This window comes from Microcaecilia unicolor, chromosome 1 (genome assembly GCF_901765095.1).
Source record: "Microcaecilia unicolor chromosome 1, aMicUni1.1, whole genome shotgun sequence".
NCBI classification, from domain to species: domain Eukaryota; kingdom Metazoa; phylum Chordata; class Amphibia; order Gymnophiona; family Siphonopidae; genus Microcaecilia; species Microcaecilia unicolor.
In genome coordinates, this window is record NC_044031.1 from 249008776 (window position 1) to 249035351 (window position 26576).

Consider the following 26576-nt stretch of genomic DNA (forward strand, 5'->3'; position numbering starts at 1 on the left):
AATTTTACAGCTTTATTTGTTGCTACTATCTACGTTTATGTGCCGAGTTGACAAGAGTATCTTTAAACACAGTGACATTACAGAGTTTTTAGCATGAGCACCCAGTGATTTTCACATATTCAAAAAATCTTTGCAAAAAAAAAAAAAAAGAGGGGTACCAGCTTACTGTTAATGTCGTCACAATGACGCAGACTTTTGTAAATAATCTGAATTTGTATTTGATAATACGATAATTTACAGATAATTTCTTTTAAAAGTATTTTGGATTGGCAATCATGGGCAAGGTGTCAGTAGTGAACAAAATGAGAATCCAGACACTGTGTGAACAAGGTTTCACAGAAAAGGCTGTTAAGAACTTCCCAAAACGACTGAAGGCCTGTTGTAAAGCTGGGGGTGGACACTGAGCATTCACAGTGACTGCAAAATTCTGACACATTGTTAATTGTATTGTTTGAATGATGTTATTTTACTGTGTTTTAGTTCAAACATTTTTAACATTCAAAAATCACTAGGCAGTGACACTAAAATGTCAGCAACATCACCATAAGCTTTAGATAATTAAATGTTAATAATAATTAAGTATGATGACTAAATAAGTAAACTTTCTTGGTGAAATTCAAAGCAGTTGCAGAGAAAACTACAAAAAAAAAAAAAAAAAAAGTGTTGGGTGCTACTTTTATTTGCTTCACCCTGTAAATTTGTCCTACGTGTGACTGTCACAAGCAAGGTTTAAAATTCTTTGCCTAAACACATCATTCTTGGAAAGAAAGCAGTCCATTACCTTGAGAAGCCTAAATGCTGTTATCCAACAAGTTCTGCTTTGCTCATCTTCTGCACAAAGTAACTTAAATTCTTTTGCTTCATTTCTTCCTCTGCTGGGCTGGAGAAACATCAGGTGACATCAATCCCTTTAGCATGAACATTAATGCAGCAGAGTATCATGATGTAGGGGGAAAATCCCCTGCCACAATATTACCTGTGTTATCACAGAACTTAATCTGACCAAGCTTGTGGTGTTACAGGAATGCCTCTTACATCATCTGCATATCAGTTTTACAACTTGAGACCTGTATGTGACTTTTCAATGCCAATGCCAATGCAGTTGGAGTTATACACAATAGGGATAATTCTATAAATAAGATGCTAATACTTATATGCCAAATGCCTAAATAAAGGATTAGAATACCAGCATATATGTACATCTAAATGCATACATTCCACCTAATTCACACATATCGTACATAGTATGTATTCTACAGGTAGAAATACACTTGGGCAGAGTGTGAGTGGGACTCATCTTAGGCCTATAAAATTTATAGAATACTGTAAACTATACATGTATCTCTGGCATTTTAGACATGAGCACAACAGTTCTATAGCTGGCTTAGTGCTCACGCCTAAAGTATAGGCATATATATATATACCTGATTATGCTACTATTCTAAAAGAAAGTAGGCATCTACTTTCCTTTACAGTATAGGCCCCTCGATGTGGTAAATACAGTGTACTGTTATAGAATTGCCCTCACTGTGGAAGCAATGCTACAGCTTTCTTTGTACTTCATAAGTAGTACTGAAATTACAGGTATCTCCTAGGCCACCCAATCACTCTTTGAAGGGCATCTTGCAGGAGTAGTTGTGGATTTTATTTAGCAATGAGGAAGGAAGGAGCAGAAAGCCCATGGCATATCCTATGACAATGCCTGTGTAGCCCAAACAAACGTACTTAAGCCTATAGCGCTTCAAAGGTGAAGCTATGCTACATTCTTCTCTGGCCAAGGAGAGTTATAGTAACGTATCAGACATACAAGAAAATTTTATTTATTTGTTACATTTGTATCCCACATTTTCCTACCTATTTGCAGGCTCAATGTGGCTTACATAGTTCCGTAACAGCGTTAGCCAGTTCCGGTATGAACAAATACAAGGTGATATTCTGGTAGACTAAGGTTCATGTATGGTGAATACATTAGGGGAACTTAGAGAGGAAGAGGAAGAGTTAGGATATGTCCATTACGGTCTTTGGTTACGTAAGGTTCATGTATGGTGAATACATTAGGGGAACTTAGAGAGGAAGAGGAAGAGTTAGGATATGTCCATTACGGTCTTTGGTTACGTTATGTCGCAGGTAACCAGGTTTTTTATGTTGGGTCGGTGGGGTAAGCCTTTCTGAACAGGTTTCTTTTTAGTGCTTTTCGGAAATTTAGGTGGTAGAGCGTAGTTTTTACTACTTTTGGCAGTGCATTCCATAGTTGTGCGCTTAAGTAGGAAAAGCTGGATGCATAAGTAGATTTGTATTTGAGTCCTTTGGTGCTTGGGTAGTGGAGGTTTAGGTATGATCGTGCTGATTTTGTAGGGTTTCTGGTTGGCAGGTCTACGAGGTCTGTAATATATTCCGGGGCTTTGCCGTAGATAATTTTATGAACTATCGTGCAGATTTTGAAAGCAATCCGTTCTTTGACTGGGAGTCAGTGCAGTTTTTCTCGGAGGGGTCTGGTGCTGTCAAAACGCGTTTTTCCAAATATAAGCCTAGCTGCTGTGTTTTGGGCGGTCTGGAGTTTCTTTATGATTTGTTCTTTGCATCCCGCATAAATTCCATTGCAATAGTCTGCGTGGCTTAGTACCATTGATTGTATCAGGTTGCAAAATATTTCCCTCAGCAAGAATTGTTCACACGTTTCAGTTTCCACATTGAGAAAAACATTTTCTTTATGGTAGATTTCACTTAGTTCTCTAGTGATAGGTTCCTGTCGATTGTTACTCCAAGAATTTTCAGGCTGTCTGAGACAGGGAGAGTGTAATCTGGGGTGTTAATGTTTGTGGGTTTGTATGTATTGTATTTGGATGAGATGGTGAGACAATGTGTTTTTTTTCTGTGTTGAGTTTTAGTTGGAATGCACTTGCCCATGAGCTCATGGTGTTTAAGCTGAGCTTGATTTCTTTGTTTTTTTCTGCCAGGTCATTTTTGTAGGGGATGTATATTGTGACGTCATCAACGTAGATGAATGGGTTGAGGCCTTGGATGGATAAGGCCTTGGCTAGTGGGGTCATCATGAGGTTAAAAAAGAATCGGTGATAATGGTGATCCTTGCGGTACTCTGCATTCTGGTTTCCAAGGTGATATGTTTGTGCTTGATTTCACTTGGTATGTTCTGGTGGTTAGGAAACCCTTGATGCATTTGAGAGTGTTTCCACTGATTCCAAAGTAATCTAGGAGTCTTAGTAGTATATTATGGTTGACCATGTTGAACGCACTGGACATGTCAAATTGGAGGAGAAGAATGCTTTTATCTATTGCTATTTCCTGCTTGAATTTAGTTAAGAGAGTAAGTAGTACTGTTTCAGTGCTGTGTAGGGGCGAAATCCTGATTGTGAATCGTGTAGTATTGTGAATTTGTTTATGTAATCATTAAGTTGTTTGGTTACCAATCCTTCCATTAGTTTAACTACTAATGGGATAGATGCTACTGGTGATGTCATTTGTTTTTTTTCTTGGTGTCTTTTGGTATTGGGGTGAGTAGGATGTTTCCTTTTTCATTAGGGAAGATACCCTGTTGAAGCATGAAGTTTAAGTGGGATGTGAGATCCGTTATGAAGTGGTGGGGGGGCGGATTTTATTAGGTAGCTGGGGCAGGTATCCAACTGACAATGGCTGTTGGAGTATCTATTAATTGCCTGGGTAACTGTATCGGTGGTGAGGAGACCAAAGTTTGACCAGATTCGGTCCGCTGGGTATTCACCAGGGGTTGGGTCTAGACCATTGATGAAGTTTTCGATGTTCGTGTTGTCCTGAGGTTGAGTTTTGTGTAGGTTTGTAATTTTTTCATTGGGTGAGCTATATCTTCTTTTACAATTTGATTTGTCATCAGCATTTGATCTAGTGAACTATGATGACATAATACAAATTAAGTGATAAAGGAGCTACAGGAAATGTTTTAAATTGGTTTAGAGGTTTTCTCTCATTGAGCTTACAGGGTAAAATGGGCTGAGGAGTTTTCAAAGTCTTGGAAAGCATTTTGTGGGGTCCCTTAGGGATCCCTACACTCTACAATATTGTTTAACATATTAAATGTCCACACTGGGGAAATGTTTATCGCACAAAGGAATCGATTCTATTCCTATGCTGATGATATACCATACCATTAGGTTTATCAGTCTCTTTGAACACATCAGAATTTAGAAAAAAAAAAACTTTATATTTACTAACAGTGAATACTGGGCTTCAACTTATCAGTTAAAACTTAATAAGGAAAAGACTAAAATCCTTTGGCTGGGTGCTCCCATGTCTGTAGTCTCAGATGGTAAATCGTCCATTCAGAGGATGGCATTTGTTTTACAACAATCCCGTCTGAAAGAACTGGAGTCCTTTTGGACTCCATTTTATCTATGGAAAGTCAAGTGAGTGTGGTAGTAAAAGTATTTTATAAAATGAAGCTACCAAGGTGTATCAGGAAATATTTTTTGAGAGATTGGACAATTATTCTATAATAACCTCATTTTGACTACTGTAATCTGATCTAAGATGTTCTAAGAAATCACAGGAATGCCCGCACATATTGCAAAATACCGAGGCCCGACTAATTTATAATGCACATAGAGTGACAATTATTGAAAGAATTATATTGGTTGCCAATAAGAGCCCATATTAAATTTAAGGTGCATATTTTTTTTTCAGATTATAACAGGTATGGCACTTAGGGATCATTTTACTAAGGAGCACTAATGGATTTAGTGCACGCTAAATGATAAGATGCCCATTATATTCCTATAGGCGTCTTATTTAGCGCACCTTAGTAATAGGACCCCTTAAGTTATATGCTACCTTGAATAGTTTGGCCTTCTATAAATTGAACCCCTAGATCTACTGAGTCATAATGCCCAAACTGTGCTTCAATGCCTGGGTGTCCTCTAAGAGAATATTGCCTTTGCTATTTTCTTTATCAGCCAGCGCTAAATTGGAATTCTCTTCCTTCCGCTGTGAAAAAGGAACATCAATACTTATGTTTTTCAGCAAAACTGAAAACTTATTTCTAAGAACTTACATTAACCAGTGAACATTCTACAGGAAAATATTTTGTTTTTTTCTGATGTTTTATTTTAATGACAGGATATATCATTATTCCTAGTGAATGACTAATCTCTTCATTGTAATCCACACTGGACCAACTTGTTTGGAAAGAAGCAGAATATAAGAATGGTATTGTATATTATCTTGACCAGAGTGAGAGAGAAAAGTAGCAGCTTTGAAGAGCTGGTGGAAATATGAATAAAAGTTAGCCAATTAAGTTCCCAGAGGGGACTATGCCAATTCTCTTCCCTGTCAGAGACCCATTTATCAAGAACAAAGCCCATTTTTAGATATCTGCAGGCTGATGCTCAAAGGAAATGATATTCAAATTATGTGTGCTGTAAAAGCAAAAGCAAAGTGAAGGAATGTGCTTGGCACATGTGCAGAAGAGCTGCACATTAAGTGCAGCTCTTCTGCACATGTGCCAGGCAAACCTGAGTATGCTGCACACATCAGTGCTGCTCTTCTGCTCCTTTAAATACAAGCTTTTTATTTTTTTACTTGGAAGGTTTATTCTTAAGTACACAAAACAGGCGCCAATGTGTGCTCAGATTTGTGTACATTTATTTCTCAGTACCGGTGCTTGCTCGGGCTTTCTTCCACCTTCCAAAAGAAATCAAAGCCGGCAGATTTTAAACTGGAAATCCAAAGAAATCCTTTCTTCAAACTTTCCACCTCCAAGCTGGTGTCATTTTTCCAGCGGTAACAGCAGGGTTTGTTTTGGCGTTGTTCTCTGAGCATTGGGAAGGCACAGCAAACAACATCATTTGCATATGTTATGTTACATCATGTTTTCTAGTCCAGAATACAACAAAAAAGCACAAAGAGACTTCAATAACGCGACACAGTTCCTTTAATTATAAAACTAAAAAGGCCAATCTTTCAATATAGACCCAACACAGGCCGTGTTTCGGCTCACAGCACCTGCCTCAGGGGTCAAATGTGTTCTGATGTAAAATAGGTGCTGTGTGCAGCAACAAAACTTCTTCCTTATCAAAGAACGAAGGGACCTTTCTGTTCTTAGCATGTCGATCACTTCATAAAGTGCATAGAATTATTTTTATTTCGTAAGGAAGAGGTTTTGATACTACATACAGCATTTATTTTACATCAGAACACATTTGACCCCTGACACAGGATCTGTGCACCGAAACATGGCCCATGTCAGGTCCATATTGGAAGATTGGCCTTTTTAGCTGTACAATTAAAGGAACTGTATCCTGTTTTTGAATGATCCTGGTGCTTTTTGTTACATCAGATAGTCTGCCACTACCTGTGCAGCTCAGGACGATTACAACAAGAGAAAAACCAAATCAAATCTCCTGGAATTACAATAATCAGAGAATAGGAACCATATACAATTAATCAAAATCTAGAGATGTAAAACCAGCTCTTTGGTTTTCAAAGATTTCCTAAATCTCACATAATGTCTGCAAGATCTCAAAAATGTAGGCAAGAAATTTCAAAGTGTAGCTAATTGGTAATGCATTGAAGTAGTAAGATAGTTAACTGATTTCATCTTAACAGTATCCGGGAACCGTAACAACAACTGATTCCGGGTCGTATATCGAGGACTGACACTCTAACAGTACCGCTAAATTTGACATATAACAAGGAGCAACTCCAAATAAAATTTTTAAATCCACTGTGATCGACTTAAAATAGACACAAGCTAATATTGGTAACCAATTTAACTTTAAGTAGTAACGCCTAAAAGATTCATACTTAGACCAAATATTTTTGGGGTTCCTTTTACTAAGCTGCGGCAAAAAGTGGCCTGCAGTTGTATGGGCACATGTATTTGGTGCACGCTGGGCCAGTTTTTACCATGTCTTGGAATAAGGGTGGGAAAAGGATTTGCGTGATAATTGAAATTTAATCGCTTATAAAATATTTTTGTACAGCCCTAAGGGATCCTTTTACTAAGCTGCGGCAAAAAGTGGCCTGCGGTTGTATGGGCACATGTATTTGGCGCATGCCGGGCCAATTTTTATCGCGTCTGTATGTGTGCTGAAAATGTCTTCGTCCCACCCCAAACGATTCCCACTTCAGGCACAGGCAGCTCCTTGTGACTCTGGGCAAGTCACTTAACCCTCCATTGCCCCATGTAAGCCGCATTGAGCCTGCCATGAGTGGGAAAGCGCGAGGTACAAATGTAACAAAAAAATATATATATCAATCCCCTTCTGAAATGTATAGCCTAGAACAGCCTGATTTTATGAATAAAACGGCAAAAATTGAGGAATAACTGAAGCATATCTCTGCCATCTGCTGATGAACACATAACCTGATTTGAATATCAGACCCATATTATATATATATATATATATATATATATAGCGAATGATACATACCTGTAGCAGGTGTTCTCCGAGGACAGCAGGCTGATTGTTCTCACGACTGGGTTGACGTCCACGGCAGCCCCCACCAACCGGAAAAAAACTTCGCGGGCGGTCCCGCAGACAGGGCACGCCCACCACGCATGCGCGGCCGTCTTCCCGCCCATGTGCAACCGTTCCCGCTCAGTTGAATGACAAGCAAAGGAATGAGCAAAACGCAACTCCAAAGGGGAGGAGAGAGGGTAGGTGAGAACAATCAGCCTGCTGTCCTCGGAGAACACCTGCTACAGGTATGTATCATTCCCTTTCTCCGAGGACAAGCAGGCTGCTTGTTCTCATGACTGGGGTATCCCTAGCTCAGGCTCACTCAAAACAAGAACCCAGGTCAATTGAACCTCGCAACAGCGAGGGCATAACAGAAATTGACCTACGAAGAACAACTAACTGAGAGTGCAGCCTGAACAGAACAAAATTGAGTCCTGGAGGGTGAAGTTAGATTCAAATGCCAAACAGATTCTGCAGCACCGACTGCCCGAACCGACTGTCGCGTCGGGTATCCTGCTGGAGGCAGTAATGTGATGTGAATGTGTGGATTGATGACCACGTCGCAGCCTTGCAAATCTCTTCAATAGTGGCTGACTTCAAGTGGGCCACTGACGCTGCCATGGTTCTAACACTATGAGCCGTGACATGACCCTCAACAGCCAGCCCAGCCTGGGCGTAAGTGAAGGAAATGCAATCTACTAGCCAATTGGAGATGGTGCGTTTCCCGACAGCGACCCCCTTCCTATTGGGGTCAAAAGAAATAAACAATTGGGCAGACTGTCTTTGGGGCTGTGTCCGCTCCAGATAGAAGGCCAACGCTCGCTTGCAGTCCAATGTGTGCAACTGACGTTCAGCAGGGCGGGTATGCGGTCTGGGAAAGAATGTTGGCAAGACAATTGACTGGTTAAGATGGAACTCCGACACCACCTTTGGCAGGAACTTAGGGTGAGTGCGGAGTACTACTCTGTTGTGATGAAATTTGGTATAAGGAGCATGAGCTACCAGGGCCTGCAGCTCACTGACTCTACGAGCTGAAGTAACTGCCACCAAGAAAATGACCTTCCAGGTCAAGTACTTCAGATGGCATGAATTCAGTGGCTCAAAAGGAGGTTTCATCAGCTGGGTGAGGACGACGTTGAGATCCCATGACACTGCAGGAGGCTTGACAGGGGGCTTTGACAAAAGCAAGCCTCTCATGAATCGAACGACTAAAGGCTCTCCAGAGATGGCTTTACCCTCTACACGAAAATGGTAAGCATTAATCGCATTAAGATGATTCCTTACTGAGTTGGTCTTGAGATCAGACTCTAAGTGCAGAAGGTATTCAAGCAGGTTCTGTGCAGGACAAGAACGAGGTTCTAGGGCCTTGCTCTCACACCAAACGACAAACCTCCTCCACTTGAAAAAGTAACTCTTTTTAGTGGAATCCTTTCTAGAGGCAAGCAAGACACGGGAGACACCCTCAGACAGACCCAACGAAGCAAAGTCTACGCCCTCAACATCCAGGCCGTGAGTGCCAGAGACTGAAGGTTGGGGTGCAGAAGCGCTCTGTCGTTCTGCGAAATGAGAGTCGGAAAACACTCCAATCTCCACGGTTCTTCGGAGGACAACTCCAGAAGAAGAGGGAACCAGATCTGACGGGGCCAAAAGGCGCTTTCAGAATCATGGTGCCGTGGTCTTGCGTGAGCTTCAGCAAGATCTTCTCCACCAAAGGTATGGGAGGATAAGCATACAGGAGGCCATTCTCCCAGTGGAGGAGAAAGGCATCCGACGCCAGTCTGCCGTGCGCCTGCAGTCTGGAACAGAACAGAGGCAGCTTGTGGTTGGTCTGAGAGGCGAAAAGGTCCACCGAGGGGGTGCCCCACTCTCGGAAGATCTTGCGTACCACTCTGGAATGGAGCGACCACTCATGCGGTTGCATGACTCTGCTCCCGGCCAGACTGTTGTTACGCCTGCCAGGTATGTGGCTTGGAGAAGCATGCCGAACTGGCAAGCCCAACTCCACATCCCGACGGCTTCCTGACACAGGAGGCGAGATCCGGAGCCCCCCTGCTTGTTGATATAATACATTGCAACCTGATTGTCTGTCCGAATTTGGATGATATGGTAGGACAGCCGATCTCTGAAGGCCTTCAGTGCGTTCCAGACCGCTCTGAGCTCCAGGAGGTTGATCTGAAGATCTTGTTCCTGGAGGGACCACAGTCCCTGGGTGTGGAGCCCATCGACATGAGATCTCCACCCCAGGCAAGATGCATCAGTCGTCAGCACCTTCGTGGGCTGCGGAATTTGGAATGGACATCCCAGGGTCAAATTGGTCCGAATGGTCCACCAGTGCAGCGAATTGCGGCAACTGGCAGACAGGCGGATGACCTTCTAGATTCCCGGTAGCTTGGCACCACTGGGAAGCTAGGGTCCACTGAGCAGATCTCATGAGAAGGCGAGCCATGGGAGTCACATGAACCGTGGAGGCCATATGACCTAGGAGTCTCAACATCTGCCGAGCTGTGACCTGCTTAGACGCTCTGGTCTGGGAAGCGAGGGACAGAAGATTCTGAACCCTTGCTTCGGGAAGAAAGGCCTGAGCCGTCTGAGAATTCAGCAGAGCTCCTATGAATTCCAGAGATTGGACTGGCTGGAGATGGGACTTTGGGTAATTTATCACAAACCCCAGCAGCTCCAGAAGATGAATAGTGCACTGCATGGACCGAAGAGCTCCTGTCTCTGAGGTGCTCTTGACCAGCCAATCGTCGAGATATGGGAACACGTGCACCCCCAGCTTGCGTAGATACGCCGCAACCACCACGAGACACTTCGTGAACACCCATGGTGCAGAGGCGAGCCCAAAGGGCAGCACACAATACTGAAAGTGTCATGTCCCCAGACAGAATCTGAGATACTGTCTGTGAGCTGGCAGTATCGGGATGTGAGTGTAAGCATCCTTTAAATCCAGGGAACATAGCCAATCATCTTTCTGAATCATTGGCCGAAAGGTGCCCAAGGAAAGCATCCTGAACTTCTCTTTGACCAGATATTTGTTCAGGCCTCTCAGGTCTAGGATGGGGCACATCCCCCCTGTTTTCTTTTCCACAAGGAAGTACCTGGAATAGAATCCCTGCCCTTCCTGTCCGGGTGGCACGGGCTCGACCGCATTGGCGGTGAGAAGGGCGGAGAGTTCCTCTGCAAGTACCTGCTTGTGATGGGAGCTGAAGGATTGGGCTCCCGCTGTCGGGAAAGGCAGGGGGGCCGGTGTGGGTGTCAGTACCGGAAGCTGCTCGGGTCCAGGAGACGGTACCGAAGTACCCGCAGACTGACGCAGCAACACCTCTTCAACCGAGGGGGAACGCTCCTCCCGGCACTGCCGCTTCCTGGGCGTCGAGTCATTCCTCGAGGTGCCGGAGCTGGCAGTCCCGTGTGCCATGGGCGACCGATGACGGTGTTCCTTTGCTTTCTTTCGATGCCCGTCATCGGCGCTCGGTGGAAGGGACGAAGAGGAGGTAGAACCCCCCCCCCCCCCCCCCCCCCGGCCTCGAGGAATCGGATCCGACAGGGTTCGGTCCCGATGGCCCTGGGTAGAGGGAGTGGCCGGGGCCGACTGCCCGCGCGGCCGCTCACCCCCGCCAGCGGGCCAACGGTACCTGTACTCCTGGGGTCGGTGCCGATTTCGTCGACATCGGTACAGGTACCAAAGACCCGGCTGTCGACACCGATGCCGTCGAGGTCGACGTCGAAGGGCTGGCGCAAGTTCCGAAAAGACGGTCCCAAAGAACTTGCCTCGCCACCTGTGTCCGCTTCCTCAAGCCGAGACACAAGGTGCACGTCTTGGAATTATGCTCCGGCCTGAGGCACTGGAGGCACCAAGCGTGAGTATCGACCGCGCGGCCACAGGGCCGCAACGAAGCACCCTCGCAGCTAACGACGAGGACACTCTTTTTTTTTAAAAAATTTGGTAGAAAAAAAATACGCGAACGCGTATGCAAAACAGAAAAAAAGCCGCGGCTAGGCCGCAATCCGGTTTCCGGGGCTGACAAAGAGAGAGACGATAACACGTCTCCAGCGCGGAATAGAAAAAAAACTGAGCGGGAATGGTCGCGCACGGGCTGGAAGACGGCTGCGCATGCGCAGTGGGCGTGCCCTGCGTGCAGGACCGCCCACGAAGTTTTTTTCCGGTTGGTGGGGGCTGCTGTGGACGTCAACCCAGTCGTGAGAACAAGCAGCCTGCTTGTCCTCGGAGAAATATATGTACACACAGTGCAATCCGCTTAAGTGCAAGGATCTGGGACCAAAGAAATACATGCAGTTAACCGGAACATGCACTTAACCGTTGTGACCCAAAGAAGCATGACATCTGATAAACATATGTACAGTACTGTTTATTATACATACAGTATACAGTCTCCGTTAACTGACGTTAGGCTTACTTGAAGTAATCAGTGATAGTCCTCTGTACACTATTATGTCTGTGAGTTCCATAGACTACGTCTGCCAGACGGTAAAAACTGTTATAGCACTGACATCCAGTAGCCTCCAGATAGGCCCGCACGGTGTTGAGACTCTCCAGCGCTCTTGCAAAAGTGACAGGAGGTTGTTGAATTTCGTCAGTATGTGCCTCGCTGCTCATTTCATCATCTGTTTCATCATCAGCCGTTGCCTGCGTGTAGGCGCATCTCTCGACATCAGTGCTGTCATCAGCTGTTTGTAGATTGTAATCAACAACTACGTAGTGATGAAACTCCTCTTCAGTAACACCGGCTGGGATGTCAATAGCTTGTTCATCCGACGCGTTTGCAACAGCTGCATCTGTTTCGTCCCTCTCCACATCCTTAACAAAGCTTGCCCGCTTGTAGCAGTTCACAATGGTTGCCTGTGTAACATGATTCCAGGCTTCTTTCTGCATATGTAGGGAATCCAACAGTGATAGATTACGAGCCAGTTCAACAGTAAGTTTATCCTTCCCAGCCTGGTCATCCATAACGCTCATCAGACGACGTAGCACAAGAGCCTGATAATGTTGTTTGAAATTGGCTATTATGCCCTGATCCATAGGTTGGATCAGAGAGGTAGTGTTTGATGGCAGGAAGACCACCTTGACGTTAGACAGTCTGACATCACTGTGCGCAGCACAATTATCACAAAGCAACAAAATCTGACGCTTTTGTGCCCGCATTCTATTGTCTAACTTCTTTAGCCACTGCTTCCAAATTTCCCCAGTCATCCATGAATTTGCGTAAGCCTCGTATGACACAGGAAGTCGCATAACATTCTTGAAGCAATGGGGCTGTTTGCTCTTTCCAATGATGAGTGGTTCCAACTTCTCACTCCCATCCATATTGCAGCAAAAGAGGATCGTCAGTCGGTCCTTCGACATTTTACTTCCTGTAGTTTCGGCTTGTTTGAATGCAAGTGTTCCATCAGGAATCGCTCGCCAGTAGAGACCGTTTTCGTCAGCAGTGAAAATGTCACGAGGTGCAAACTCGTTCAAGATGGTAGGAAGAACTGAAACAACCCAATTTTCAGCACCAAAGTCATCAGCATCTTGTTTTTCACCATGCTGTTCCTTGAATTTTATGTTGTTCCTCTCCTTCCATCTTTCCAACCATCCAACAGTGGCTTTGATTTCTGTTAGTCCAAGACTTTCAGCTAGCTGATTAGCTTTCTCCATAAGCAGTGGACCACTGACAGGAAACTGTCTGCTCCTGACTTGAGAAAACCACCGAAGAAGAGCATCTTCTACATCCTCAGCTTTTCCTGCCCGTTTTCGTTTTCTTTGTGGATTTGTATTGTTTTGCTCATCTTTCTGCTTCAAGATATGTGAAATTTGACTGGGATTGACACCATATTCTTTAGCAATAGATACTTGACTTTGTTTTCTAATTTTTTAAGAACTTCTATTAAGAACTTCTATTCGTTCAGCCAGTATTAAAGTCTTACAGTTGCGCGATGACGACGACGACTCCAGTGTACACTCTAACAACTTTCTTTCGCTTATTCTGCCTGTGGCAGTTAACCAACGAGATTTCAAATTTACCACCCCTTTGTCATGTGCCAATCGACTTCCATATTCCGTGCATGCGCTTATGTGGAGTCTTTCCTGCAGAGAAGCAGTCTTAAACCATGCATATAAGCGAATCTTGCACTTTTATCAGTGGTGCGTTAAACCGAAGTTTGTCCCATAGAAATTGATAGCGCCAAAAACGGGACCGAAGTACGGCATGCAGTTAAACAGATCATGTGCTTATCCAACGTGCACTTAAATGGAGTGCACTGTATATATACATATACATACAAAAAACACAATTTACCTTTATGCAAAATCCATAATCAGTAGGCGAACTGTATAGCTTCCTGCAAGTTACCAGCAAAAATATATTGTTGTCTTCAAGGTCTGCTATCAACTGTAAGTGTCTTGGCTCCTGAAAAACATATATTTTTGTGTTTTATTTATCCAATTATAAGTTATCTTCCACAAAAGACATGTTCAATAACCAAACATATTAGTAGAACAAAACAAAGGTCATTTGAGCAAAAATAAAATAAGATTTATATATGTATGCTTACCAAGGGAACCCTCCTCCCCCTGCATAACAAAGCATAAAAGAAATGTGTTCCATTTCAATACAAAGTTCTCTTTGATTTCCTATGTAATCCCTGCATCCTCCAAAGTAGGATAAGAATAGAGAAAATACAATACATACGGGTGATTCAAAATAATAACAATTATAAAAAACAAAACAAACACACACACATACATACAGCAGAAATAGTAAGAATATGTATGGTAAAAACTTCAAGACCTTCATTGGCATGATGTACAACAAGGTAAAGTTATGTTCTTACCTGATAACTTTCTTTCCTTTAGTTATAGCAGATGGATCCAGATACTCGTGGGTTGTGACCATCTACCAGCAGGTGTAGATAAGGAGTACTGAACTCTGTCTTTTAAGACAGTATTGCTCCTGGACCTTCAGTATATCGATTAGCAAAGCAGAAAGGCCAAATATACAGCCAAAAATCCATCCTCTCAGAAGAGCACAAAGAACATTCAAATGAACCTACAACTGAAACACCATAACTGAAACAGATCAGTGAAAATCCACAGCACTGAAAACACTAACAAAAAAGGGTGGGGGCTCTGGATTTATCTGCTGCAATTTAAGGAAAGAAAGCTATCAAATAAGAACAAAGCTACCTTTGTGTCGACAGCAGATGAATCCAGATACTTGTGGGATGTAGTAAAGAAGTCCTCAAAATGGATGGGAAGATGCAACCTCTGTGACCAGCACCAACCGGACAAAAGAGGCATCCTCCCAAGCTGCAACATACAAATGATGATGATACGCAAAAGTATGCAGAGATGATCATGTCATCGCCGCTGCCGCCTTACAAATGTCTTCCAGCAAAAAAACAGATGACTCTGCCCAAGATGTTGCCATGGCCCGCATAGAATGAGCCCACGTAGGATGAGCTATTTAAATGAAAGGTGGTAGGCATCCACAATAGCCTGCTTGATCCACGCGCAATGGTCACCTTGGAAGCCACTGCACTGTGATTTGGACCCGCCAAAAGAACAGAGATAATCCGAAATCATTAGTGGCATGGAGATACTGAAGAAGATCCCGAACATCCAGGAAGTGGAGAGTTGGAAATTCTGCTGAATAATCTGTGCTGAATAATCTGCACTTTGATAAAATGGGAGAAAAAGTGGCTAGTTAATATGAAAGAACGAGATCACTTTAGGCAAACAGAACGGAACCGTTCAAAGCATCATCCTGGACTCCGTGAACTGAAGATACAGACACCTATATGACAATGCCTACAACTCAGAAATTCAGCAGGCTGATTACACCGCTACCAGAAACATTGTCTTCAGCACGAGATCCTTCAAGGTAGCCTCCTTCAGCAGCTCAAAGGGAACCCACTGCAATCCCCTGAGTACCAGATTAAAGTTCCATGGCGGGTACAAAGTTCCATAGCAGGCACATAGTCCTCAACAGTAGGTGCAGATTGACATCCTCTTCAGGAAGCGCACCGCATCCGGGTGTGAAGTCAACGAGGAATTCAGCAGCCGGCCCCGATAACTAAAGAGAGCCTCCACATGCACCCTGAATGTATTATAGCCTAGGCCCTTCGCTAGGCCTTCCTGAAGAAATGCCAAAATTTGTGGCAAGCTCGCCTTAAAGGAAAAAAATTGTTCTTCCCTTCAAACACCCGCCAAATTCTAGCATACACCTCAGAGGTGGATTGCTTCTTTGCCTGTAACAAGGGCGCAATGACCCCATCCGAATAACCTTTCCTCTTCAACTTCGACTGCTCAATAGCCAGGCCATAAGACCAAAAGTGGGAAGGATCCTCCACTACAACAGGGTCCTGGTGGAGCAGGGTGCCTTCCAAGGGAAGCTGAAATGGCTCATCTGTAAGAAGCTGCTCCAGGTCTGCATACCATGGACGTCTGGGCCAATCTGGTGTGATCAAACAACTGGCCCTGGATGATGCTGGACCCGATGAAAAACCCTACCTATCATTGGCCAAGGAGAGAAGACATACAAAAGACTGGACTCTGGTCACTGCTGGAGAAGGACATTGATTCCTTCCGAGCTGACCTCCCATCTCCTGCTGAAAAAGTGGGGAACCTTGGTATTGCGCCAAGTCTAGGACTAGGGGGCATGCGATGAAACTACAGTGTAGTAAATTTAAAACAAATCAGAGAAAAATTTTCTTCACCCAACGCATAAACTCTGGAATTCGTTGCCGGAGAACATGGTGAAGGCGGTTAAGCTTGGCAGAGTTTAAAAAGGGGTTAGATGGTTTCCTAAAGGACAAGTCCATAAACCACTACTAAATGGACTTGGGAAAAATCCACAATTCCAGGAACAACATGTATAGAATGTTTGTACGTTTGGGAAGCTTGCCAGGTGCCCTTGGCCTGGATTGGCCGCTGTTGTGGACAGGATACTAGGTTCGATGGACCCTTGGGTCTTTTCCAAATGTGGCATTACTTATGTACTTATGTAAGATCAAGTATACACAAAGTAGCACATATGAGTTTATCTTGTTGGGCAGACTGGATGGACCGTACAGGTCTTTCTCTGCCGTCATCTACTATGTTACTATATAGACAGACAGAGAGAGAGAGAAATATGATAGATTATATATGTTAATGGTGTAATCCAACCACAACACTGGTGATAGAGTGCACTATAAAATTTTAAATAAATAAATAATCCAGAGCCAATATCGTGGATAAGCTTTAGGGGACAGTTCCTTCTCTCTTGCTTTCCTATTAAATTTGTTTATTTTATTTATTTGTTACATTTGTATCCCACATTTTCCCACCTATTTGTAGGCTCAATGTGGCTTACATAGTACCGGAGAGGTGTTTCTAGACTCCGGTGTGAACAAATACAATGTGATGTTGTGGTAAGATAAAGTTCATGTGGCACAACCACATTAATTTATTCGCTTATGTTCCCCTAACGCATAAGCAGAACACAACAAACCATACAAAACAACAAAAACACAACATAATCAGATGAAAAATCTCAATCAACACACATCAAACTCTGCCACCAGTGCCATCAATGGCTCCCACCATTGTTACCTGCATTGGTCACTGTTGCAGACAGGATCTGGGTTTGATGGGATGTTTTTGTCTACATTGTTACCTAACGTAAGAATTTCCATACTGGGTCAGACCAAAGCCAATCAAGGCACACACAGATTCAAATTAACATAAAAGTATACTCTGGTGCTTTATTTGTCTGTATGGTTATTACATGCTGCTACTGGAAGGGAAAAAGAGAACTGCAGGAGCCTGAGAGGGAGGAGAGCTTGCAGGGCACAAGAGTGTGGGCAGAAAGGAGAAGAGTGAGAATCAGGAGATAGAAGAGGCAGGAGAAGAAATAAAAAGAAAGGAGAAAATAATTCACGTCAGAAAACAAATGAAGAAAGAAAAGGAACTGCAAATCAATTGCTTTGTGGATGATGCCCAGCTGTTTCTAAAATTGGAGAAGTGGGAGGGGTTTGTTATAAATTAATGGTGGCCCATGTGCTGTGGCTTAGTGGCTCAAGGACAACAGATTTAAACACAATGCTACCAATGGGAAAAAAAAAAGTCACTCATGGGAGATCAGTAGCCTCTTCTCAACTTCAAGGTTATGCTGAATGGGTTGGGAATTCCACAACAGAGTTTAGGAAGGAAGCTAGATTTGCAGCTGACTTTTGGGTCTCACATTTTAGTCATAGTGAAACCTGTTTCTGGTCAGTTATGAATGCCACTGGTGGACCAATCTATTCTGACACCCCAAAATCCAGGTAATTATCGCAGGCCTTGACAAATTGTATTTGGATTTAGGAGTCGGGCTAAACACTTAAAAGCCAGTAGCTGAGATCTTCCCTTCTCGCCCCCCACCACTGTCTCCACTGAAGTTGGGGGTGGGGGGAGGGATCTCTTCTGAGGTCTACTGCAGCTCCTTTAGGGCCCGATTTACTAAGGCTCTTTTCCCATTCCATGATCAACAGATAAGAAAGCTTAGTAAATCAGGCCCATAATGTACCTTGCAGGCCACTGGAAGAAAAACACAGCCAGCAGCCTTCCTTCCCACCCTGTCGCCACTCAGTCTCCCTCTCTTTTTCCCCATCTTATCACCCGGTCTTGGTCTCTCTCTGCCCCCCCCCCCCAATCTCTTTTAGACCATTCAGCCCTGGTCTCCCTACCCTCTCTCACCATCTCCCGGCCTCCCTTAAATAAGCCACCCACCAGCTTCTACTCCCACCCCAGCTAGTCCACAGCAAGTCTCACCCTTGCGCCCCAGCTCCCCCACTGATTCTTACCCTGCTGTGTACAGAGCAAAGGACTTTATCCTCTCTGATGCAACTCCACTGGAGCAGGAACATCCACTTCCCTGCATCATGAGGCCCTGTGACAGTGTGAGCTGCACACTGACGGAACTCTCGCATTGCTCTCTGCTACTCAAATCTCGATACTAGTGTGACAGCTCCAGCACTGTGCAGCTCAGATTCATGCTGAGAAGTGCGGTGTAGAAAGGACAATGTCCCTGCTCTGATGGCAGCCACAAACTGAGGCACAAAAATCCCAAGGACTAGACAGACATTTGTAGTTGCCATTGTGACATGGTGCCTGGGATTTGTTAAGCCCTGACCTGATAGGATACTTGCTTTTAAGGCCCTGGGTGGCATTTTTAGTTTTCACTGAATGACCACCTCATTGTTCTAACAGAGAAGCTCATTTGCAAAACAACCAGAGCTTTCCTGATTATGAGTCGGAGTTTTTCAGTTTGCCTTTTATACATTAGGCATTAGTTTCAGCACATTGTTATGAAAGGGAATAGTATGGTATGGAAAACAAGGAGTTGTATAAGGGAGGTATAGTTTGGGGGGGGGGGGCAGAGAGTGGTAGATGCTAACGGGGTGAATAGCTTTGTCTAATTTCACTGAGTGTATATTATATGAATCTGTATATTTCTTGTGACTGTTTCTTTATGTCCAGTGTACAGTGCTGCATACATCTAGTAGAGCTATAGAAATGATAAGTAGTAGTAGTTGTAAGCACAAATGCTCTATTTATGATCATTAATTTCTCCAAGTTCATTTTCTGGAAAAACCTTTATATGAGTGGCTGATTCTGGTGTATATTCTCCTCTCTCAGCAGGACATATCCTACATGTGAAACTGGGTGCCTATCTTTCAAACCAAAAAATTACAAAGAATGTTTTTTCGCTATTAGAAGTCCGCGTACTTTTGAAACAACTATTCCACAGAAGGCTTCTCCAGATCTTTTGTAAACTAGTAGCAGGGGGAACAAGTGTCTCATATTACATACCAAAAATCTGGTAATCCTTACAGCAGTTTGGAACAAAAGAGATAGTTCAAAAGGGCCAGCTAGTAGAAGCAGTGTCCGCATACATCTTCCTTCCCTGTACCACCTACATAGGCCACTTTGTGTGCAACTGGAAGTAGGTGCTAGCTGGGGGGAGAATTCGAAGGCAGGGGTGCCACTCTTTCACAGTCCAAGCTCTGTGCTCCAAAGGCTGAAATACCACTGTCAAACTAATTTCTCTGTAAGGATCAGAATCAATTAGATCCACAGTGTGAAAAAAGAAGGGAAGACAACTGGGGATGTAGGTGACAGGAAGGACCAGTCCAGATGTCTAAGCTTGGGGAAGTGAGGGGTAAGAGAAAACAGGTTTAGGGACCGAGCTGTAGCATGGGGGGGGGGGGGGGGGGGAAGGAGGAACATTACTGTGCTGAACCCCCCTCTCCCATCAAACCAGATGCTCCCTGTAGTGCCCACGCTGCAGTCAGTGACTACCAGATCGAAGTGGCATGAACAGAATGAGATGGGGCCCAGGTCAAAAAGGGACATGAGAACATTTCACATACTAATAAAAATATGGACCAGAAGCACTCTACTGAAAAACTCTGGAAGATTACAATGAAACATTATGGGAACAACAGGATGCAGAGTTTCACTATTACCATAAAATTTGTTCTTTGAGATCTGAAGAGACAGAGAGAGAGAGAGAGAGAGAGAGAGAGAGAGAAGACGGCTGAGGGGAGATATGATAGAGGTCTATAAATAATGAGTGGAGTGGAACGGATAGACGTGAAGCATCTGTTTACGCTTTCTAAAAATACTAGGACTAGGGGGCATGCGATGAAGCTACAAAGTAGTAAATTTAAAACGAATCAGAGAAAATATTTCATCACTCAACGTGTAATTCAACTCTGGAATTCGTTGCCAGAAAATGTGGTAAAGGCGGTTAGCTTAGCAGAGTTTAAAAAAGGTTTGGATGGCTTCCTAAAGGAAAAGTCCATAGACCATTATTAAATTGGGGGAAACCCACTATTTCTGGGATAAGCAGCATAAAATGTTTTGTACTTTTTTTTTGGATCTTGCCAGGTGTTTGTGACCTGGATTGGCCACTGTTGGAAACAGGACACTGGGCTTCATGGACCTTTGGTCTGTCTCAGTATGGCAATACTTATGTACTTATGAGAGAGAGAAATGTGTGTGTATGTGTATCTCACACACCTGTACCTTTGTGTGAACGTGTCCATATTGTCTATTTTTATTTTAAAATAATAGCACCAATTTTTAAGCCAGTCAAAAGAAAATCTCAAAAAACAAAGCAAAAATATATGTTAACCTTTGATGTTCCTTTTGTAGAACAATACAGTCCAGATCTTCTTAAACATACAAACAACTTCTTCCATGACTTCTTCCCCAGCTCCTTCACATACAAGAAACCTTGAATTTCAGGACAGCTACTGGCATTTAAAAAGTTCTGTTGAAAGTAAAAACAAACAAAAAAAAATATTGCACGTCACTACAGAGGCAGAAAGCACATATTTAAAAAAATAAATAAATAAATAAAGGACCTTTAGAAATGCAAGCCCCCTTTTACACAGAATGTAGGAGTCAAAACATGCTCAATTCCGGTGGTATTTTAGTAATGGATCTGCTGGCACAGAGCCTTTTCTAAAATACCTGAAGGAGTGCACGTATATTTCCAGGCACATGCAGCCTTTTTTCAAAATTACATGTTGAAAAAAAAAAAAAATCCACAAAGTGGAGGAACATGAGACACTACAGACACAAAACTAGCAAAAGGAGTAGTGAAGCCAACAGGACACTTCCAAAGCAAAGCAGGAGAACAGCATAGGTACAATAGGAGACTCGACAGCACCGTGTTTCGGGCAAGGAGCCTGTGTCAGGAATTTTTATAAATTCAATGTAAATATACAGTAATATATACATAAACTGATAATCACAATCTTTAAAAAGACATGATTGTCAATGATGTAATAATCTTCTGAAGAATAAAATGTGAAGCTGCAACCCGGAATTTATTGATAAAGATTCCTGAGGAAGGCTCCTTGGCTGAAACATTGTGCCGTGTCGAGTCTTTTATGGACTTGAGTCTCCTAGTGTATCTACGCCGTTCTCCTGTTTTGCTTTGGAAGTGTCGTGTTGGCTACAGCAGCTACACTACTCCTTTTGCTGAGCAAATGCAGCACAAACCCAGCAACTTCCATTTTACAAGCCTACAAATTTAAGTACTGCCAATTACATAGTAGGCCACAATTTCAATGTTGTTTTGTTTTAGAGGTGGGGAGGCCTTCAACCAAGTTCTAGAAAAAAAGGTTCTAATGCCACTAAGGGGATCATTTACAAAGAACTACAAAGTTCCATAGGTTACTATGTAACTGTACGTTTAAGTACTTTGAAAATACACCTCTAAGTCACAGCCATAGGGGAACTAGCCACCTTTTTGTAGCTAGCACAAAACAGGACTACTGGATAGTTCCCAAAAACGAAAGACAAAACAAGGTTCTGTGATCTGTAAATGCGGTGTGCCAACAATAAAGGTTTCCCGAATGTGATCATTCTTGTATACTGTGTCATCAGATTTGACAAAATGGAAAAGGAAATGGGACTTGATATACTGGTTTTCAAAATGCTCACATGGAACATTCAAATGTATTTGCATACACTTGGGTCCAAGAAATGTTTAAATTTGCATACACTGTAAATACTGAAAACCAGACTTTTTTGCAGCCCTCCAGCATTGGAGTTCACAGTCCCTGAATCCTGTTCCTTCTCTTCTACCTGTTTCTGATATATATATATATATATATATATATATCAGAAACAGGTATATGTGTATATATGTGTGGTGTGTGTGTGTGTGTGGTGTGTGAGAGAGAGAGAGAGAGAGAGAAAATGAAATGGAAAGATCAATGTTGGACACAAATGAAGGGAGGTATTAAAGGAGATAGAATCTGTCACGTGTGTAGTAAGTAGTAAGACACGTTAATATCATCTGATTTGACATGGGAAAGGAGAAGGACATCTATGCAGGGTATCCTGAAAAGCTCATCTCTAGAATGTAGCACTCAACTGAAAAACTCTGGAAGATTACAATAAAACATTACGAGAACAACAGGATGCAGAGTTCCACTATTACCATAAAATTTGTGCTGTGATAGCTAAAGATTAAACTGTTAAAGCCAGTAAGTCTTCAGCCATGGTATTCCCTAACTACATAAAAGGTGGAGTTGGAATATTCCCAAAATCTGGCACACCAGGATGCCCAGAAGGCACAAATATTTGCCATAGAGTGCTTTCTGTTCTTCAACTGAAATATAATACTACTAGTAAAAAAGGCCAGTTTCTGATAGAAATGAAACAGGCGCTAGCAAGGTTTTCCTCACAGTTGCAGCTTGGCCTCCTGCCTCACTCCCTGTCATGTGAATTCCAGGCCCCCTTCCCTGTCCTAAACTAAATCAGAAGAATTAAACCGGGCAAGCACCGGGGGGGGGGGGTAGGGGAGGAAAGGGAGACCTGGCACCCCACCAGTTGTACCCTTCTCACCACAGTAGGGAGACCTCATATTCTCAACTCAGCCCAAGGAACAGGACAGGAGCCTATCAATGCAGAGCTGCAAAGTTATGACCCTCCACCTGCTAGACAGAGAGAATACTGAGGTGAAGTTGACTGCACATAACCAAATATAGTGAATCTCAGAAGTTCTCTGTATCTCCACATGCTGGCAGAGGGACATAACCCACAAGTCTCTGGATTGATCTGTGGGACGCTATGGAATTGAAAATTTCTGTAATCCCTGCCTCCCTTGACACAAGCAAAATCTTTTTCTCTCTTCTAGGCAGTATAAATTTGAACTTCTTAAGCCTCTGTGTAAGATTTATGTTACACAACTTATGCCAATTTGGCAGCCCCTCAACTGCTTTCATCCTTTCAACATTGATACAAAAGGTATGAACTTCAAACCCCAATACATGGGACATTTATCTTCATTTATTTATTTTACTGGAAATACTTCTCCTTATGCATTTCAATATATACCTTTGATTGATAGTTCAATCACACCAAGTGGCAACTTTTTCATCATCTGTGGTAATTATTTCTAAGTTTAGTTTAGTAATAAACTTTATATACCACCCTTCAATAAGACAGCAGAGAGGTTTACATCATAGTAACAAATTAAAATCAAAATATTAAAATGAAAATAACATTTAAAACAGAAAAAGAAATCATGGAGAAACAGCAGCACCATAGCTCACCTTTGGAATATTCAATGATTCATAGCCACTACTGTTAAATAATAAAAGAGCATCTTAATGGGCCTTATAAAAAAAATAAGTCTAAGTTTCATTTAAATTTTGCATATGTGGACTCTAATCCCACTATTCCAGAACATGTGGGATGTTCAACAGCAATCCCTACAGTGGGTGGTATTCTGGCACCGCCACCGCCCTGAAACCCCAAAACCAGCTTCTGAGCATGCTGCAACATCCACCCTGTAGTGCTTAAAGGTATGAAGCATTGACCACATCACTGCCTGCAAATATCTGCCAGAGACAACTGTGGACTTGGAAACCATGATGCCAAGCCTCTGCTTACCAAAAAGCACGATCTGTTTGCTTTGCAAAACTCATTCGTGACTCCCAGATATCTAATGAGGACTCTACACATATCGAGAAGCATAAAGGAAGAATACAAAGCCTCTTTGTCCTCTCTGCAAAGGGACGGAAGCTCTACAGATTGGTTGAGATGAACTGCTGATACTTTTGGAAGAAAGGAAAGGACTGCGCTGGGAGACCCCCCACCTCCAAAAAGCAAAGAAAAGGATCCCAACAGGAGAGCCTGAAGCTCCAAAATCCTATATGCTGACACAACAGCCACCATGAAAGCGTTCTTTAAGCTAAGATCTTTTAAGGAGGCCTTCCGGAGTGGCTGAGGAGGCTTCTGCAGAGCCCAAAAGACTAAATTAAGGTTCTACTCTGGACACAGTGTACAAAAGGGAGGCCGCGCCACACAAGAATTGAACGACATCCAGATGAGCCGCAAGAGACGTCTTCTGTAGTCAACCTTTGAAACAGGCCAAAGCTGCAAACTGAACCTTTCTGAAGGCCTGTCTGAAGAAATGCTAGGATGTGCGCAATTCGAGCAGAGAAGAGAGAGTCCGCACTCAGAACACTGATCTCGAATGCCTTCCACACCCTCATATAAGCCATGGATATTCAGTGTTTCTGAGCTTAAAGTAAGGTAACAATGACCAAATCAGAATAACCTTTTCGTCTCAACCGAGCTCTTTCAATGGTGAAGCTGCAAGACCGAAGGGGCATGGATCCTCAATGAGCACTGGAACTTGCTTCAGTAGGCCATGTACCTGCAGATGATGGAAAGAACCCCATCCAGCAGTTGAATCAGGTCCATGTACCACAGCCTCCATGGCCAATCCTAGGCTAAGAGAATTATCAGGCCCCAGTGCAATGCAATCCTTTTCAACACGTTGCCTACCATGGGCTGAGAGAAGACATAGTAGATGTGTCTCCGGCTAAGTACTTCTTCACTTTTTGTAGTTTTGATTATTCCTGATATAGTTTCTTTTTCGCTTTTTGACTATTACTCTTCCGATAATATATACTAAATGTTTATTTAGTTCAACAGATTACTCGTGCATACTGAGAATTTATAATTTGCTACTACACACCACTCTCTGTTTTTTGCTGCAGATTGAATTAAGTTGTATCACTCTGCAGGTTTTTCAGAGGTGGTGGTTGGCCTGTGATGAAAGCCATTACAGGTGTGTCCACTGAGTTGGTACCCTGGGCTTGTGAGGACTTTATTTATAATCTTCTTAAAAGTAACTTTCTACATATGCACCGGTAATAATCCTTATTTAGAGCATTCTTCTACAAGTTTCTTAATTTATTGCTCTAAGCAGATTTGTTAATTTTGTTTCCTCTACATATGCCTGATTGTATATCTTCCTACTTTTTATTTCTTTTTTAAAATTCCACTGATTCCAAAACATCAGTGGAAAAAAATGGTTCCTCAGTTTTCAGATTAAAAAAAAAAAAAAAAAGAAACCTCAGGCATTTAGGCCTGCATAGTAACTGCACCTTGAATATTTGTGTGCAATTCTGGTCACTGCATCTAAAAAAGATATAGCGGAATTAGAAAAAGTACAGAGAATCCGTGTTTTGGGATGCCGAAGAGGAGAGGCCATCCCACTTCCACTGCCCCTCAGCGGCAAAACCCTTCCCCAGCTGTTGGTCCTTTACAGGCATGTTTTCAGAGAGTAGGGATTTCAGCAGTGTCGCGAGGAAGCCCGCTGGTCCACACTGAGGTGCATGGAGACCCCAGAGCGCTCCCAGGGCTAGAGCTGTTGCTCAGCCCTGACACGAGAGCTCCTCCCCCACAGCCCTGCAGCAGTAGTTCCCCGTTGTTGGCATCCTCAATCCCGGCTCCAATGGTTGCTACGGGAGAAAAGCGACAGGAGGAGACACAAGCTGGCGAGGAAACTCGGGTCAACGGAGTACTAGGAAGTCCGATAAAAGGAGTAATATCTAATACAGTGCAGGAGAATGAAGCAGTAAATATGGAACAGGACATTTCCACTGGAAAATCCGAGGTAATAGTGACTCATTTCCTACATCAATTGCTAAGCCCAACGAAGTAACTCTGGATAGTTTATGGACTTTGATTATGGATTTAGGTAAAGCTTTATCTCCACAAATACAGAAATTATCACAAAACCTAACTGCATTAGAAAAAAAAAACTAATGAAGTTGATTTAAGGAAACTCTAACTCAACAAAGTAATATACATGAAAAAGAAATTCAGCAGATAAGGTCTTATCAAAATAACTTTATTAAAGACTTGACTTATCTGAAGAGAAAAACTGAATCCCTTGAGAATGTTACAAGGTGTAATAACTTACGATTTCTCAATTTTCCTAAACAACCCACAATTACCCCACGAGAAATGTAGAGAAAATATATTAAAGAAATACTGGGAGTAGATGAAGGAATTATTCCACCATTTTCACAAGTTTACTATTTGCCTACCAAATTAATGATGAACCAACAAGATCAAAACAATCAAGAACTGGATGTTTCCGCATTATTGGAACTTTCAGATAATGAAATGGTGGTGGCATCAACTTTGATTGCCACTGTTGCTCTGAAGCCCAATAAAGACTGGATAATGAAACTTTTCTTTAAAAATAAAGACAAAGCGTTTTTGGGACTCCGAATTCAAATTTTCCCAGATGTCTCCAAGGAAACCCCAAGACACGT

The 26576-nt window shown here is 42.9% G+C and overlaps 1 protein-coding gene across 2 annotated transcripts in view; it reads right to left on the reverse strand.

The window, feature by feature from the left end:
* The window catches only part of GRB10 (growth factor receptor bound protein 10), a 414148-nt gene that overhangs the window by 24706 nt on the left and 362866 nt on the right, over positions 1-26576 (reverse strand). For both annotated transcript variants that reach the window (XM_030205442.1, XM_030205449.1), the window contains 3 exons: positions 20615-20752; positions 13751-13861; positions 782-880 (listed from right to left, as the gene is read on the reverse strand). In XM_030205442.1, coding sequence (XP_030061302.1) covers positions 782-880; positions 13751-13861; positions 20615-20752 — 348 coding nt within the window. The remainder of the gene's footprint in view (positions 1-781; positions 881-13750; positions 13862-20614; positions 20753-26576) is intronic.